The 15,542-nt window shown below is 37.5% G+C and overlaps 1 protein-coding gene across 1 annotated transcript in view; it reads left to right on the forward strand.

Annotated features, from left to right (window-relative positions):
• Positions 1 to 15,273, forward strand: part of LOC143030447 (uncharacterized) — a 15,346-nt gene extending 73 nt beyond the window's left edge. The window contains exons 2-3 of the mRNA XM_076193596.1: positions 13,401 to 14,649; positions 15,146 to 15,273. Of these exons, the coding sequence (XP_076049711.1) occupies positions 13,491 to 14,649; positions 15,146 to 15,273 (1,287 nt within the window). The 5' untranslated portion in view covers positions 13,401 to 13,490. The remainder of the gene's footprint in view (positions 1 to 13,400; positions 14,650 to 15,145) is intronic.
• Positions 15,274 to 15,542: the final 269 nt, after the last annotated feature.

Here is a 15,542-nt window from a genome sequence, read left to right on the forward strand (position 1 = left end):
TATGTATTTACCAAATTGTAATATACAGGAAAGGAGTAGTGGTCATTGGGTCCCATCTCCTATGCACCAATTTATCGTACTTAGGTTCAGATTTGCGTGCGTTCATCGATGTGGAATTGACACCTTAGACTCGTTTGTTCTTACATGTACTAAGGACAGACAAAAGGGGTGGTTGAGTTAGTATCTTTCAAAAAATTTCCGGAAGATTAGATTAATTGATGCAGAGAATATGAATACTTTTGAGCAAATGCAAAAAGTTGTGAATTTAGTGGGAGGAAATTTGCTTTTATTGTAGGCAGTGGCTATTTTTACGATGAGTCATAAGAATAGTCCTCAGGCCATTCTTATGACATGGTTGATAGCACTATCTATCGTGAACTTTTGAACTAAATTTATATGATAACCCAATCTAACCCAACCTAACCTAACCTAACAATCCTTCCAGGGGTGTTGTTTAAATTTTTTTGAATGTGCAAATTTATCTTAAGTTGCTAATGACATATGAAGATGTCTTGGAATAAACAGAAGTCCAGCTCTTATTTACATATGATTTGGTCGTGTCCCAGCAGTAGATTTCGGCTGGTATTTTCTACCTCCATGCTGACAACAATAATCTATTGAAAAATGCTGCGGCTCAGGTTTGAAAATTCTGTTAGGAGCACATTTTGTAGCTGATTGTATTGTTCTTGAGTTCCTGGTATAAAGATTTACATTATTAGACTTTTCCAGCTGGAAATTGATTCTATTAGAGCTACAAATGAATCAATTATCCACCTGCTGCATGTAATTTGAAGTTAGTGGCAGCCATTTTGAATTTGGTTCAAAAGTTCACGATAGAGGGTGCTATCAACCATGTCGTAAGAATAACCTGAGGACTATTCTTACGACTTTGTAAAAATAGCCACTGCTTTTATTATTGTAATCTACAGACCACTTCAGACAAAAGCCAGTGCATTCATTGATGAATTTAGAATTTATTCAGAATCAGTAGACATACATGCATATACCAAGGCCTTTTCCCCCTTACAAGGGGGGTAGCCAAAAAGAAAAAGGCATAAAATCATTCCCACCCATTCCATCCCTGAATATACTCCACACCCCTCCACCCTCCCTCTTATCTTAGCACCTCCTGAATGACGGGTCATCCCTGCACCTTGTCCACTGCCCTGGGTCAGAAGCAGTGTCGCAAGACACAGCACATCCACAGCAAGGCCGCTTCATTAAATCGGCGACCCCCCTCTCCGTCCCCCCATATAAAGGAGAGGACGGGGGAGAAATCCCTTCGGGCTGCGTCAAAACTTTTTGCTCACACACACTACCTCACCCCCATTCCCCCGGCCAATCCACCTCATGCATCACAACATTTTCCATATACAACCATTCTCCATTCACCCCTGTTTTCTGTCCTCTCCCGTCCTTCCTCAACCGACATTCCCCTCTTCCCCAAAGCCCCCTTCACCCCATCCATCCATCTCATCCTAGGACGTCCCGTCATGTTCACTTCCTCCACATCTGCCTTCCATACCTCCTTTATGGTAAACAGTGTGTGCAAATGTGTTTGTGATGATTCTAAACCTGTGGGTTGAACAGTCAAATTGATGATAATGCAATACAATTTATTAACCCATTAAACTCCGATGACAAGATGTCTTGTCATTTGGTCAAATAAAACAAAAAATCATAAAACACCAAAATGTTTGATCAAACCTTTTGGTGTTTTATGATTTTTTGTTTTATTAGATTTACATTATTAGACTTTTCCAGCTGGAAATTGATTCTATTAGAGCTACAAATGAATCAATTATCCACCTGCTGTAAGTAATTTGAAATTAGTGGCATCCGTTTTGAATTTTGTTCAAAAGTTCACGATAGAGGCTATCAACCATGTCGTAAGAATAGCCTGAGGACCATTCTTACGACTCGTCATGAAAATAGCCACTGCTTTTATTATTGTAATCTACAGACCACTTCAGACAAGAGCCAGTGCATTCATTGATGAATTTAGAATTTATTCAGAATCAGTAAACATACATACATACATACATATACCAAGACTTTTTTCCCCCTTACAAGGGGGGTAGCCAAAAAGAAAAAAGCATAAAATCATTCCCACCCATTCCATCCCTGAATATACTCCACACCCCTCCACCCTCCCTCTTATCTTAGCACCTCCTGAATGATGGGTCATCCCTGCACCTTGTCCACTGCCCTGGGTCAGAAGCAGTGTCGCAAGACACAGCACATCCACAGCAAGGCCGCTTCATTAAATCGGCGACCCCCCTCTCCGTCTCCCCATATAAAGGAGAGGACGGGGGAGAAATCCCTTAGGGCTGCGTCAAAACCTCTGCTCACACACACCACCTCACCCCCACTCCCCCGTCCAATCCACCTCATGCATCACAACATTTACCATATACAACCATTCTCCATTCACCCCTGTCTTCTGTCCTCTCCCGTCCTTCCTCAACCGACATTCCCCTCTTCCCCAAAGCCCCCTTCACCCCATCTATCCATCTCATCCTAGGACGTCCCCTCATGTTCACTCCCTCCACATCTGCCTTCCATACCTCCTTTATGGTAAACAGTGTGTGCAAATGTGTTTGTGATGATTCTAAACCTGTGGGTTGAACAGTCAAATTGATGATAATGCAATACAATTTATTAACCCATTAAACTCCGATGACAAGATGTCTTGTCATTTGGTCAAATAAAACAAAAAATCATAAAACACCAAAATGTTTGATCAAACATTTTGGTGTTTTATGATTTTTTGTTTTATTTGACCAAATGACAAGACATCTTGTCATCGGAGTTTAATGGGTAAAGATGATGGACTCACTGCCCATGAAACGGTAATTAGTGAGCACATTGGAATTAATTCTTGATGATATTCAAAAGTAGAAAAAGAGAGAGAGGGGGTTAGAGCGTAGACTGTGCACGGATGGGGCAAGAATGGAGTATCAAATATAAGAGATAATGAAAAAAGACTGATATAAAAAAAAAAAAAAAAATTATAGACAAAAGATGTCTGAGGCAGGATTATATATTACAAAAGTTATACAAAATATTGGATAATTTAACTAGCAACAAGAAGAAACTATTACCAGAAGGCTACTCTGATGAAACGCTAGCAAAAATGTTTGTTGATTTCTTTGACAATGAGATTAAAAATATTGTGTGGCAAATAGATTGATAAGTGTTTCCGAAGTAAAATCACTGAGTTTTAAACAAACTCATAAAGCCATGGTGAAATCTATAGTAAGCAGAGTGAAACCAACTTTATGTGAAAATTATTCTGTGCCTTTATTGGAAATAGTAAATTGTAAAATCTTTGAGATCTTGCAGATGTTTTGGAGATAGTGAATAGAAGTACAGTATAAAAACTAAAACCCTTCCAAATAATGAAAAGCTAGCGATTGTGAAACCCCTAGTTAACCCATTCAACTCCGATGACAAGATGTCTTGTCATTTGGTCAAATAAAACAAAAAATCATAATAAAACAACAAAATGTTTGATGATCAAACAGCACCAGAAAAATATGACGTCATCAGTCCTCCTCTTCGAGGAGGACTGATGACGTCATATTTTTCTGGTGCTGTTTGATCATCAAACATTTTGTTGTTTTATTATGATTTTTTGTTTTATTTGACCAAATGACAAGACATCTTGTCATCGGAGTTGAATGGGTTAAAGGCAAATTAGATTCATAGTGTTTAACCTTTTATAGACCTGTATCAAATTTAACATTTCTATTTATCTATATACCAAGGGCTTTTTCTACCTTACCAGTGAGGTAGCCAAAGTCGAAAGGCATATACCCACTCACAGTCATTTCATCCTCACCCATTCCACTCCCATCCACCACACTTTCCTCCATCAAATCTTAGCTCCTCATGGATGATGGGTCATCCCTGTATCCTGCCCACTGTGGGATACATTTCTGTCTAAAATAATTGAAAGTGTGATTCTGGATCAGTTGATGGAATACTTGAACATGGTAAACATTTTACTGGATAATCAGTCAGCATATAGACAGCTTTATTCCACTGAAACTACTTTATGCATGGTGAAAAATTATCTATTTTTACAGATGGATGTGGGAAAATGTGGTCTCTTAATCCTACTTGACCTGAGTGCTGCTTTTGACAGTGTTGTATTTATCTCATTACTTGGAGACTAAGACTATTGGCACTGATGGTGAATCATTGACCTAATAAAAAAGTTATCTTGAAAATAGAACCTATTGTGTACAAATGAGGAAAACGTTATTGTTAAAAAATTATATATATATATATATATATATATATATATATATATATATTGAGAGGAATTCCCCATGAAAGTGTATTGGGTCCTATTTCATTTTGCATTTATACTATTGAAGTGTCACTTTTGCTTAAAAAAAAATAATTCATGTAGTTTTAAATTATTTGTTAATGATACTCAATTCTACATGTCTTTGAGTAACATAATGGAAACAAGAAAAAATTGATGATATAAGATAAGTTAAGTTTTGGATATTAAGAAAATTCAATGATGACAAATCAGAGTGCTTAAAAGATGTGAAGAAATTTATTTGAGTAGCCCCTCAGGCTGCATCAATTTATTATTCACACATACCCTGTTTCTCTTAGCCTATAGTTTACCTCCACTGCCACGCCATCCTTTCCTGCCACATGCCAACCCAAATACCTAAATCTGTCCACTTTGTCCAGCCTTTCCTTTTTAACCCATTCAACTCCGATGACAAGATGTCTTGTCATTTGGTCAAATAAAACAAAAAAATCATAAAACACCAAAATGTTTGATCAAACACCAGAAAAATATGACGTCAATCCTCGCTTCGCTCGCAGCGAAGCGAGGACTGACGTCATATTTTTCTGGTGTTTGATCAAACATTTTGGTGTTTTATGATTTTTTTGTTTTATTTGACCAAATGACAAGACATCTTGTCATCGGAGTTGAACGGGTTAACCCATTCAACTCCGATGACAAGATGTCTTGTCATTTGGTCAAATAAAACAAAAAATCATAATAAAACAACAAAATGTTTGATGATCAAACAGCACCAGAAAAATATGACATCATCAGTCCTCCTCCTCGAGGAGGACTGATGACGTCATATTTTTCTGGTGCTGTTTGATCATCAAACATTTTGTTGTTTTATTATGATTTTTTGTTTTATTTGACCAAATGACAAGACATCTTGTCATCGGAGTTGAATGGGTTAATTTGAACATGAAATGTCAGGTTATAGTTAAGTGACATTCCTAAACCCTTGACCACTCTTTTCACTTCCATATTAGTCCCACATAGTCAGAAGCTGGATATTCCATATATATATATATATATATGTATATATATATATATATATATATATTATATATGTATATATATATATATATATATATATATATATATATATATATGCTAATCAAGAAACAACTTCGCCAACCATGTAGTTAATGAATGGAATAAACTTCCTTCAGAGGCAGTGCAATGTAGTTCATTTCAAAGCTTTAAGAATCATTTAGATAAACACCTAAGCAAGATGCTGTAATGATTATCATTTATTATATATATTTTATATATATATATATATATATATATTTATCATTTGTCTGTTTGATTAAGGATTACAAAGGCAAAGCATGCCGACAGGAGACCTTTTGATCCATATCTAGGTCGGATGCAAAAAAAAAAAAAAAAAAAAAAAAAAAAAAAAAAAAAAAAAAAAAAAAAAAAAAAAAAAAAAAAAAAAAAAAAAAAAAAAAAAAAAAAAAAATCATATTAATAATAAATTAAAACTATAACAATGTAAATAACAATTAAAATACATAAATAAATGCATTGGTATAGTTGAATAACAAACAAACAGGTAAATAGTAAATGATAATAAATTGACATATAACTAATAATAAATGAAAATCAGACAGACAAATTATAACAAAACAAAAACAAATAATATAACATAAATTATAATAATTACAGCATCTTACTTAGGTATTTATCTAAATGATTCTTAAAGCTTCGAACTGAACTACATTGCACTACCTGTGCAGGAAGTTTATTCCATTCATTAACTACACGGTTGGCAAAGTTGTTTCTACCTACTTCCAAATTGAATCTATTTCCGGACAGTTTGAGACCATTGTTTCTTGTCTGATTCTCATTCAATGTGAAAATTTGGTCACTTTTGATGTTGTCAATTCCCTTTAAAATCTTAAAGACCTGTATCAAGTCACCTCTGAGTCTACGCTTTTTTAGGGAAAACAGATTCATGTGCTTAAGACGATTTTCGTATGATTTATTTTTGATATTTGGAATCAGTTTTGTGGCTCGCCGTTGTACTTTTTCCAGTCTGTCAATGTCTTTAATGAGATTCGGTGACCATACGGAAACAGCATATTCCAAATGTGGACGAACTAACGATTTATATAGCTTGTTAATGAGTGATGGACTTTTGAAATCAAAAGATCGCGCAATCAATCCCAGAATCTTATTTGCTTTCTCAGAGGCTGAAATACACTGCTTGGATGATTTGAGGTCGTTACTGATAATTACGCCGAGATCTTTTTCACTATCCACTTTTGTTAACGAATTTCCAAATAACTTGTAATCGTACTTGCTGTTATTTTTACCTATGTGCATTACCTTGCATTTACTTGTGTTAAATTTCATTAGCCACTTTTCAGACCATTGCTGTAATTGATCTAAATCTTCTTGAATATCTAATTGGTTTGAGTGATCATTTGCCACTCCGCACAGTTTTGTATCATCAGCAAATTTGGAAACAGTAGATTTTAGTCCATGGTCAATATCATTTATATATACTATGAATAGAAGTGGCCCAAGAACGGAACCCTGAGGAACTCCACTTGCAACACTTTTCCATCCAGAAGTTTTTCCATTTAAAACAACTCTCTGTTTTCGACCTTTCAACCAATTACTAGTCCAACCTAATAGGCTACCACTTATTCCATGCAAAGCTAATTTAGTAAGAAGTCTTTCGTGTGGGACGGTATCAAAAGCTTTTGCAAAGTCTAGATATATTAAATCTATATTGTTTCTTTTGTCAAAATTCGAGACAACTGTGTTGTAGAATTCGAGTAAGTTAGTCATGCAAGAGCGTTTCCGTCTGAAACCATGTTGGCTATCATTTATCAAACGGTTACTTTCTAAATGATATTCGATAGCATCTCTGATGATAGTTTCCATTATTTTTCCTACGATCGAAGTCAAACTAATAGGCCTATAGTTATTTGGTTTCTTTTTGTCACCTTTTTTGAATATGGGAGTAACGTTAGCTAGCTTCCATTCTCTTGGGACATCTCCGGATATGATGGATTTCTTGAAAATAATTTCTAATGGAACAACAATCTCATTTTTCATTTCCTTTAAGATTCTTGGATGCCAACCGTCAGGCCCTGGTGTTTTATTAACTTTGAGTTTGTCTATACACCTTTTAATTTTTTCTTTTGTTATATTTACCGTAGTGAGTAAGTTTACCCCAGACTTTTCACAGGTTTCAGTTTGGAATTCACTTTGAGGTGTTTCGTTTACGAATACCGAGCTAAAATAATTGTTTAAGATATTACACATTCCTTCATTTGAATATTCAAGTTGACCGTCAGCAGATAATAGTGGACCAATGTGATTCCTAACAACCTTTTTATCTCTAATGTAACTATAGAATTCTTTGGGATTCTCTTTGGATTTCTCAGCGATGTTCATTTCGTATTGTCGTTTTCTTTTTCTTATTGTCTTTTTTAAATCTCTCTGTATTGATACATAACTTTCATAGTCATTAGATGCACCCGAGCACTTATATTTCTTATAAGCCTGTCTCTTTTTAGCAATACTTTTTTCAATTTCTTTGTCGAGCCACTTTGGGCGAGCCTGATTTGGGGGACGTCTGTCCTTAAAAGGAATGTAAGTTTGAATCATCTTAGTGAAATATTTCCCACATCTGATCTACAGGCCTTTCGTTTAATTTTTCCTCCCAATCTGTAAGCTGAAGCTCCTGACGTAGTTCTATGAACTGAGCTTTACTGAAATCGGGTATTTTAGAAGCACAAGTATCTATTCTAAAATTGTTTAGGAGTTTGAATCTGACTAAGTTGTGATCGCTATTTGCAACAGATTCACCGACTTCTACATCAGTTGCCATGCTTTCGCGGCTAGTGATCAATAAATCGAGTAAGTTTCCATATCTTGTGGGCTCTTTTACATGCTGAATTAAGTAATTGTCACCAAGAAAATCAATCAAGCGACTACCTATATGGCCATGTTCAAGGGTCATCCAATCAATGTCAGTAAAATTGAAATCACCCATTATCAATAAATCCCGGTTGCAGAAACTAGACAGTTCTTGAAATAACAGTTTGTCGTCTGCTAATGATAATGTCTTTGGCCTATATATTACACCTATATTCATTTTTTGTCCATTTGTTTGGGTTAACTCAACCCACAAACTGTCATATGCATCCTGTTTCACTTTCTCTAAAACACAAGCATGAACATTGTTTTTAACGTACAATAGAACACCCCCACCTTTCTTGTGGTTTCTATCCTGATGAAAGTGTTTAAATCCCGCAATATTAAATTCAGCTTCGAACTCTGTACCATTTAACCATGTCTCAGTTATTCCTATCATATCGAGATTTTCGCTTTTGACATACGCCTGTATTTCTTGAAATTTGTTCCTAATACTACGAGCATTAAAGTACATAGTTTTAAGAAACTCCTGATTATTTCTTTTTGACACATTTTGAGTTTCAATATCATGTCTTATATTATCATTTTGTTTTTTATTTATGCCTTGCTCTATATTATTATTATTTGGTCCTTCATTGACATTCAATGCCTCATTAACATTTCTCCTATCAAAATTAACATTTCCCCCCATCACGGACATCTGGTCGATTACGGTCATCCGATCTATTTTGTACATTTTGTCCCCCTACGTCACCGTGATTCACGCCGGCCTCCCGTCGTTCAGTGACATTATGTCCGGCATCCCTTTCTAAAATTATATTTTGTCCTCCAGTGACATTATATCCTACCGTGATATTTTTTCCTCCACTATAATTACATCCCATCGTGATCTTTTGTCTTCCACTGTCATTACATCCTATCTTGATATTTTGGCCTTCATTGACATTCTGTCCGGTATCTCTTCCTAAAATTATATTTTGTTCTTCACTGACATTATATCCTACCGTGATATTTTCTCCTCCATTATCATTACATCCTATCGTGATATTTTGTCCACCACTATCATTATTTCCCATCGTGATCTTTTGTCCTCCACTGTCATTACATCCCATTGTGACATTTTGTCCTAAGACATTACATCCTAATGTGTCATTTCGTCCTCTAGCGATATTACATCCTATCATGATATTTTGGCCTTCATTGACATTCTGTCCGGTATCCCTTCCTAAAATTACATTTTGGCCTTCAATGACATTATATCCTACCGTGATATTTTCTCCTCCATTATCATTACATCCTATCGTGATATTTTGTTCTCCTTTATCATTACTTCCCATCGTGATCTTTTGTCCTCCACTGTCATTATATCCCATTGCGACATTTTGTCCTATGACATTATATCCTAATGTGACATTTCGTCCTCTAGCGACATTATATCCTAAAATTATATTTTGTCCTACATTTTGTTCTACATTAATGCTATACTCTACACTGTTTTCCCAAGTACATTCTATTTCCCCTTCCCTTTGGGCTTCTACACTAAAAAAGGAGCTCGTTCATTACAAACTCCCACAATGAGGTTTGTAAGAACATCTTTGCCTCTGCGGGTAAGGTGGATCCTATCAGAAGCGTAAAGGTCATGGCGCCTAGAAAAGAGATACCAAGGATCAAGAAAGTGGTATCCCAATTGTGTGCACAACTGCGATATCCTATCATTGATCCCTATGGCTCTACTGTTCCAACACGAACCTGCGTAGATCCTCGGGAGGATCCCACAGACTACGTGACGGCTCCCACGTTCCTTCATCTCCTGAAGGAGGACCTTGTAATTCCGAACAAGCTCCTCTGATCTCACCCTACCTACATCGTTACTACCCGTATGTACAATCGTAACCGTGTTCTTCCGTCCTTGCTCCCTGATGGACCGGGTACAATCAACGATCCCACGGCCCAGTTGACATACAAGCTTGCAACGTCGCTTAGTCTTTCGCTGCAGGATGTCGTCATAGCCTCGAACCATGGAGTCCCCCACCACCAAGAACTCCTGGTTTTCAGCCACTTCATCCTCCAGTAGAGCAAAACGATTGACTAGAGCCAGCGGTTGCTCCACAGGGCACACGTCTACCGAACGCGGGCTCGACAAACGGGACCCCACGGAGCGCCACTCGCTCATGGCAGTGACAGTAGGTAAAGAAGTGGAACGCTCTTTGGGTTGTGGGGAGGGTTCACTCTTCTCACGGAGAAGATTCTCATTTATTATTAGTTATATGTCAATTCATCATTATTTACTAATTACCTGTTTGTTTATTTTTTAACTGTACCTATGCATTTATTTATTCTATTTATTATTTCCATTATTATAGTTTTTTTTTATTGTTATTATTCATTCATTTATTATCATTATGCTTTTTTCGCATCCGACCTAGATATGGACCAAAAGGTCTCCTGTCAGCATGCTCCACCTTTGTAATCCTTTGTAATAAAAACATAGGTACATGTGTTCACTTATGCAAAGTAGACCAATTGGAAAAAGAAACTGACGAAGCAGAGCGCTTTCATACTCTACATCTTCAGTGCAAAAAGTACTGAAGATGTAATGTACGAAAGTGCTCTGCTTTGTTAGTTTCTTTTTCCAAGTGGTCTACTTTGCATATATATATATATATATATATCAGACTTTTTCGCCCTTACATAGGAGGTAGCCAAAAACAAAAGCATAAAATCCACTCTCACCCATTGCATCCCCACATATTCCACTCCCATTCAACCCCTCCTTCCCTCCTATATTGACTCCTCCTGTATGACAGGTCATCTCATCCCTGCATCTCATCCACTTCCCTGGGTCAGAAGCAATGTAGCAAGACAGCACATCCACAGCAAGGCCACTTCATTTCATTGATAACCCCTCTCTCTGTCCACTCATGCAGAAAAAGAGATGGGGAGAAATCCCTTCGGGCTGCATCAAAATATTCATACATACTCCCTCACCCCTCATTCCCTATCCACTCCCTTCCATGCATAACAGCATCATCCGTACACAAACAATCTCCACTCACCCCTATCTTCTCCCTCAGCAGACTTTCTCCTCTTTCTCAGTGCTCCTTTTACTCCTTCCATCTCCTTGGTCGCCCACTCATGTTCACTCCATCCACCTCTGCCTTCCACACCTCTTTTATCAATCTTTCTTCATTTACTCTTTCCATGTGTCTAAACCATCCTAATATTCTTTCATCAGTCCTCTCTCCCAACTCCCTTTCCACCCCCCATCCTCACTTCACCTCATTTCTGACTCTAGTGGGTGGTGAGTCAGTTGTTTTTTGCTGATGATACTATGGTTGTGGCAGGGTCAGAGTAGGGATTAAGGAAATTAGTGATGGTATTTAGGAAGGTATGCGATAGGAGAAGGTTGAAGACAAATGTGGGTAAGAGTAAGGTAATGAAATGTACAAGAAGATAGCAGCAAGTTAGAAGCCTTGAAGAAGAAAGGCTAGAGGAAGTGGATAGCTTTAGGTATTTAGATTGGCATGTGGCAGGAAAGGATGGAGTGACAGTGGAAGTAAACTGCAGGCTAAGAGAATTAAGTAAATGCCTTCAGGGATTTAGAAGTGTCGTAAGAAATAGGCATTTGGGAATGAATGCTAAGAGGAAACTGTATGAAAGGGGTGATTGTGCTGACGGCACTGTATGGGGCTGAAACATGGAATTTTAGAGAGGCAGAAAGGAAAAGTACATGTGTGTTTGAGGTGAAATGTTTGAGAAGTGTGGTAGGAATTAAAGGATTATAAAGTGAGAAATAGTTAAAACAAGACACATGGTGTGAAAAGTTTGTTGTGCAGTGGAAACGGCCACTTTCAATGAGTTTAATTTGCCCTGTAACAATCTTTCTCGTAAATCAATATGAATTTTAATATTTTAGGTGACTGGTAATGTGAAAATTAATAGGGAAATAAAAAGATGCAGGAATAGATGAATAAACGTTATGAAGAGAAAGAAGGCATAAAAAGAAAAGAAAACAAAAGAAAATGTGATCAAGGATATAAAACCACATTCAACTGGAAATAAGAAATTTTGGTCAATTTTCAGAGGTTTACACATGCCCAATAACCAAGGATGTCCAAAATAAATGAGTAATTCTTGCGAATTGTTTATTGGTTTCTACAGCAAATCACTTGGTGTCCATTTATCAGGGAACACCTTCCCCCCCCCACCACCACCACCAGGATAAGTAAATGAGTGAATTTAGGCATAAATAGTACCACAAGCCCATAAATAAATCTATTATATGTTTATGTCTATTATCTTAGAGTGAGAAAAAATAATCTAGTCAACCGAGCTCAACAAACATTTTACACCAAGTGCCTTGTTTTAATTATTGATGGAAGTGAGGGGTGTCAAGAATCAACATTTCATTTTGTTATTTATAGGTTTGTGGTGGAATTTCACTTGTTCTCCTGAAAAATGGAAAACAAGTGATTTGCTGTAGAGACCAAAATCAGGTTCTCGTGAATCTCTCCAATGTTGATTTATGACATTCTTGATTGGTGTGTGTGTAGTGGTCCTCTCTGGTAATTTGACAAAAATATTTTATATCTAATTATGCTATTGGTTACTACACTTTTTCTTGTGTGCTCTCTCTGTTCATAATAATTATTCAGCCACTCTTTTGCCTTGTCATTTCTTGATTATATACTGTCCCAATCTGTGTCCTGTGCAACTCCATCATTTTTTAGTATTTGTTCAACCTTCCATATCTCTTCTATGACCTCTTTATTATGAGTCATATTCTTGTGCGCAGCATCAAATGCCTAATGTATGATACACATCATACTACTCACATAAAATATTAAGTCACTGCTGTATTATTCATTTTCATTCTTTCTGAGTAATAGTAAATACTGAATACAGGATCAAACCAATTCACAGATTTCAGGAGTCACTCAGCTACAACTGCAAAATATAATCAAGATGCCAATGCTGGCATCCCCATATATCCAGTTGCACCTCATAACGTCTGCATAGGTGTCACATGAAAAAGGTTAAGCTTCTTCATTAATACAAGTCATTTGTTCCCTTCCCCTACTGCATTTTGGTTAATGGCCCACTGTATTTGTATATGCTCATGTTACACTTATTGCAAGCTCTCAAAAAGAAGTTGAACTTATTATATGTTTTTTTTTTTCAGGTCGAGGGTAATTATCAACATTTCCTTGGAAAAGGTATCTGTGACCTGTGTAATGTAGCTTTCTCAGGAAAGACTGTTCTCAAAAATCACATGATGACCCACACTCAAGAGAAGTCTTTCAACTGTGACCTGTGTGATGCAACTTTCTCAGGAAAGAGTGCTCTTAAATATCATGTGATGACCCACACTGGAGAGAAGCCTTTCAAGTGTGACGTGTGTGATACAGCTTTTTCACGAAAAGGTAGTCTCAAACAACACGTGGTGACCCACACTGGAGAGAAGCCTTTCCAATGTGAATTGTGTGATACAGCTTTCTCAGGAATGTCTGTCCTCAAATATCACCTGATGACCCACACTGGAGAGAAGCCTTTCCAGTGTAACCATTGTGATGCAGCTTTCTCAAGAAAAGATGTTCTAAGAAATCATGTGATGACCCACACAGGAGAAAAGCCTTTCCAGTGTGGCCTGTGTGATGCAGGTTTCTCAGGAAAGACTGTCCTTAAAAATCACATGACGATCCACACTGGAGAGAAGCCTTTCCAATGTGACCTGTGTGATGCAACTTTCTCAAGAAAGGGTACTCTCAAACGACATGTGGTGACCCACACAGGAGAGAAGCCTTTTAAGTGTGACCTGTGTGATGCAACTTTCTCACGAAAGAGTGATCTCAAATGTCACATAATGACCCATACTGGAGAGAAGCCTTCCCAATGTGACCTGTGTGATGCAGCTTTCTCAGGAGCAACTGCTCTCAAATATCACATGATGACCCACAGTGGAGAAAAGCCCTTCAAGTGTGACCTATGTAGTGCAGATTTCATAAAAAAAGGTAGTCTCAGACGACACTTGTTGACCCATACTGGAGAGAAGCCTTTCAAGTGTGACCTGTGTGATGGAACTTTCTCACAAAAGAGTCATCTCAAATACCACATGATGGCTCACACTGGAGAGAAACCTTTCCAATGTAATGTGTGTGATGCAACTTTCTCAGGAAAGGGTGCTCTCAAATATCACATTATGACCCACACAGGAGGGAAGCCTTTCCAGTGCAACCTGTGTGATGCAGCTTTCTCACAAAAGAGTAATCTCAAATCTCACATGATGACCCACACTGGAGAGAAGTCTTTCCAATGTGACCTGTGCGACACAGCTTTCTCACTGAAGAGTTCTCTCAAACGACATTTGGTGACCCACAAAGGCGAGAAGCCTTTCAAGTGTGACCTGTGTGATGCAGCTTTCTCACAGAAGAGTGTTCTCAAATATCATATGATGACCCACACTGGAGAGAAGCCTTTCAAGTGTGACCTGTGTGATGCAGCTTTCTCACGAAAGAGTATTCTCAAACGACACTTGGTGACCCACACTAGAGAGAAGCCTTTCCAGTGTGACCTGTATTATGCAGCTTTCTCAGGAAAGAGCAACCTCAAATAACACATGGTGACCCACACTGGAGAGAAGCCTTTCAAGTGTGACCTGTGTGATGCAGCTTTCTCACTGAAGGGTTCTCTCAAACGACATGTGATGACCCACACTAGAGAGAAGCCTTTCAAGTGTGACCTGTGTGATGCAGCTTTCTCAGGGAATAGTGCACTCAAATATCATGTGATGACCCACTGGAGATAAGCCTTTCAAGTGTAAACTGTGTGATGCAGCTCTCTCACTGAAGGGTCCTCTCAAACGACATGTGATGACCCACACTGGAGAGAAGCCTTTCCAATGTGACCTGTGTGATGCAACATTTTCAGGAAAGAATCATCTCAAACCACACATCAAGTGTGACCTGTGTGATGCAGCTTTCTTAGCAAAGAGTGATATCAAATTATACAGCTTTTTCACCATGGATTTATTTAAAATATCACAATGGCTCGCATGAAAAGTTGATCTCATGTATTGTGTGATTACCCACACTGTGTGACCTGGATTATTTAACTTTTCTGTGTTATGATACTTGCAGTTATTATGTATTGATCCATTGTTGTAGACTTTGTGAATGATGAGTCATTACATACACATACTGTCAGTTGGAAATATCAGTTTTACTCTCAGTTGTGCAGTTGACTGGCCTGTTGCATAGTTGAATTTTTGCTTGTTAATAATTAAAGATTCTGAAGTGTTCCATTAAGAGCATGATTTTTTTTTTTT

The sequence above is a fragment of the Oratosquilla oratoria genome, chromosome 12 (assembly GCF_046742065.1).
Source record: "Oratosquilla oratoria isolate Oo_2021 chromosome 12, ASM4674206v1, whole genome shotgun sequence".
In the NCBI taxonomy this organism is placed as follows: domain Eukaryota; kingdom Metazoa; phylum Arthropoda; class Malacostraca; order Stomatopoda; family Squillidae; genus Oratosquilla; species Oratosquilla oratoria.